This window comes from Protobothrops mucrosquamatus, unplaced genomic scaffold, assembly GCF_001527695.2.
Source record: "Protobothrops mucrosquamatus isolate PMUCROS unplaced genomic scaffold, P.Mucros_1.0 scaffold229, whole genome shotgun sequence".
Classification (NCBI taxonomy): Eukaryota; Metazoa; Chordata; class Lepidosauria; order Squamata; family Viperidae; genus Protobothrops; species Protobothrops mucrosquamatus.
In genome coordinates this window covers 532656-535155 of record NW_015386580.1, presented here as the reverse complement: position 1 = coordinate 535155, position 2500 = coordinate 532656, and the positions used below count along the sequence as shown (strand labels likewise).

General features: G+C 57.0%; 1 protein-coding gene across 1 annotated transcript in view; it reads left to right on the top strand.

Annotated features, from left to right (window-relative positions):
• Window positions 1–1162, top strand: part of HMX3 (H6 family homeobox 3) — a 2240-nt gene extending 1078 nt beyond the window's left edge. The window contains exon 2 of the mRNA XM_015814229.1: window positions 507–1162. Within this exon, the coding sequence (XP_015669715.1) occupies window positions 507–1162 (656 nt within the window). The remainder of the gene's footprint in view (window positions 1–506) is intronic.
• The last annotated feature ends 1338 nt before the right edge of the window (window positions 1163–2500 follow it).

Genomic DNA, 2500 nt, shown 5'->3' with positions numbered 1-2500 from the left:
CCAAAATCCAGTTCAGGGGCTGACCCCTCGAATCCATGGAATTGGGCTAGGAGATTGCCTGAGCTGGGAGATTTTAATCTTCGGTGCGTCTTACTTCCCAAGCAAATGTGTCCGGGATTGCAATCTCCTTGAGGGGGGGCGAAGGAGACGGGGGGAATCCTTGTAAGGACTGGGGTGGGGGGGGGGAAGGCTAATCCAGAAATCTCAGCTATGACCTTCTCTGTTTTCCATGTGCCGCAAAAACTATAAAGTGGTGGTGGGAAAAGTACCGTAGTTAGTGGATGGGGGGGCTTTTCGCTTAGGGTTCCCTACGGTGCCAGCCTGTGCCCCCCTTTCTCTCTCCCTGGTGTCTTTGGGCACCCGGGAGCGTCGTGAGGCTACAGGGTTTCGGGCCAGGCACGGGAGCGAGGGCCGAGCCCTGGGTGGGTGGGTGGGGGTGTCTGGGCGCGCGGTTGCCAGGCTGGGCTCCTGACTTGCCTTTTGTGCGCTTTTGCTTCCTCTTCCAGCGTCGGTGGAGAAATGCCTCCTCCGAGATTCGTCGCCGGCCTCGGGAGGCACAGACAGGGATTCCCCGGAGGAGGAGCCCTTGCTGAAGGCCGAGAAGACGCTGGGCTCCAAGAGCCCCGACGAGATCATCCTGGAGGAGAGCGACTCGGAGGAGGCCAAGAAGGAGGAGAGCGGCGCCGAGGACTGGCCCAAGCGCGAGCCGGAGACGACGGGCAGCCCGGAGAAGAAGCCGCCCTGCCGCAAGAAGAAGACGCGCACCGTCTTCTCGCGCAGCCAGGTCTTCCAGCTGGAGTCCACCTTCGACCTGAAGCGCTACCTGAGCAGCTCCGAGCGGGCCGGCTTGGCCGCTTCGCTCCACCTGACCGAGACGCAGGTCAAGATCTGGTTCCAGAACCGGCGCAACAAGTGGAAGCGGCAGTTGGCGGCCGAGCTGGAGGCGGCCAACCTGAGCCACGCCGCCGCTCAGCGCATCGTCCGGGTGCCCATCCTCTACCACGAGAGCGCCGGGGCCGACGGGTCCGGGGGCCCGGCCGGGGCCTCGGGGGCTGCGGGGGCGGCCAGCGCGCCGGTCAGCCAGCCCCTGCTCACCTTTCCCCACCCGGTCTACTACTCGCACCCTGTGGTCACCTCGGTGCCGCTTCTGCGGCCCGTCTGAGAACGGCGCCGAACTGCTTGGGGGGGCCAGGACCCTTTGGGGAGGCCCGGTGTGTGTGTGGGGGGGGAGCGTGCGAGCCAGAGATGCCGGGGTGGGGAGAGACAGGCAGTCAAGGGAAGGAGGGGTGGATGGACAGAAAATGGGGCTGAGCAACCCTATTGGGGGGGGGAAGAGTCGTCCTCCGCTCTGGCGCAACCAGCCAGGCCCCCTTTCCAGGCGCAGAGTTCGGCTCCCCTCCCCAAGGGCCATCTGGACTGGAAGGCAGCAGCAGCGACTCTTGCCCTTTGAAAGGAAGCAAACGCGAAGAAGAACCAGGACGCTTTGAAAAAGGAAAGCAAAAGAAGAAGGAAGAAGCAGTAAGGGCCAGAATCTGGGTCCCGTAGAAAGAGGGGTGAACAAGGGAGTGTGGTTGTCCTTTGTGTGTTTAGAATCTGATTTCATGGTAGGTTTTTTTTTTTATTATTTTGTTTTTGTTCAAATGAAGCGAGGATGCGGAAAGGGCAATAGGAAGCGCTGGGGAAAGGGAGGTGGGGGAGGGAAAAGAGAGTTGTCCTTTTCTCCAGATGGTGCCAAATGTCCCGTGAAAGCAGTGGAAAAGTGGGATCCTGGTTCATAGGAATCCCTCCCGCTCCCTTTAGAGATCTGTGGAGTTGGAAAGGAACAGGTGTACCAAGACACTCCCAACCTTCAAAATATGGGGGACCTTCAGGGTGGAAGGAAGCTCTACTGTTTCAGAAATTCACAATGCACACTTTGAACATTATTTATTCCGTTTATTTTATTTGATTCCGAATGAGTCTTGTCCTTCCTTCCTTCCTCCCTCCCTCCCTTCCTTCCTTCCTTCCCTCTGAGATATTGCTGAAAGGTGAATTGTTTTACCTGCTGCCCTCTTCTTCTCTTCCTTGTTCGAAAAGCTCACCGGATTAACACCCCTGACCTGTGCAATATTGAACAATTCCAAAAGCACTGTGGGAATGGGTTGTGGGGTGGGGGTGGGTAGCCTAGGAGAGCAAAGGTGCTGTTTATTTTGTTTTGTATGTTCTTTGTGAGGGAGGGGGGGGAAGTGCACAAAATAAAGAGGGGGAGGCCGGTGAAAAAGGGAAGGACTAAACGCGTAGCGGCTGCAGGACTCCAAACTTCGAAAGAAATCGGGAATGTCGGGCGCTTTAAGTGATGGACAATCAGTCTGTTATGACGAATTGTAATTTATTTGCTACTCTGTACAGTTTTCTTGTCAGTTCCAAGGAGTGCGTGGCTTTTAGCCTGAGTGGCGACCTCTAACTCTTTCCCTGTCTGTGTCTTTCTCACCTGTTGTTTGAACCTGGCTTCTGTTATTTC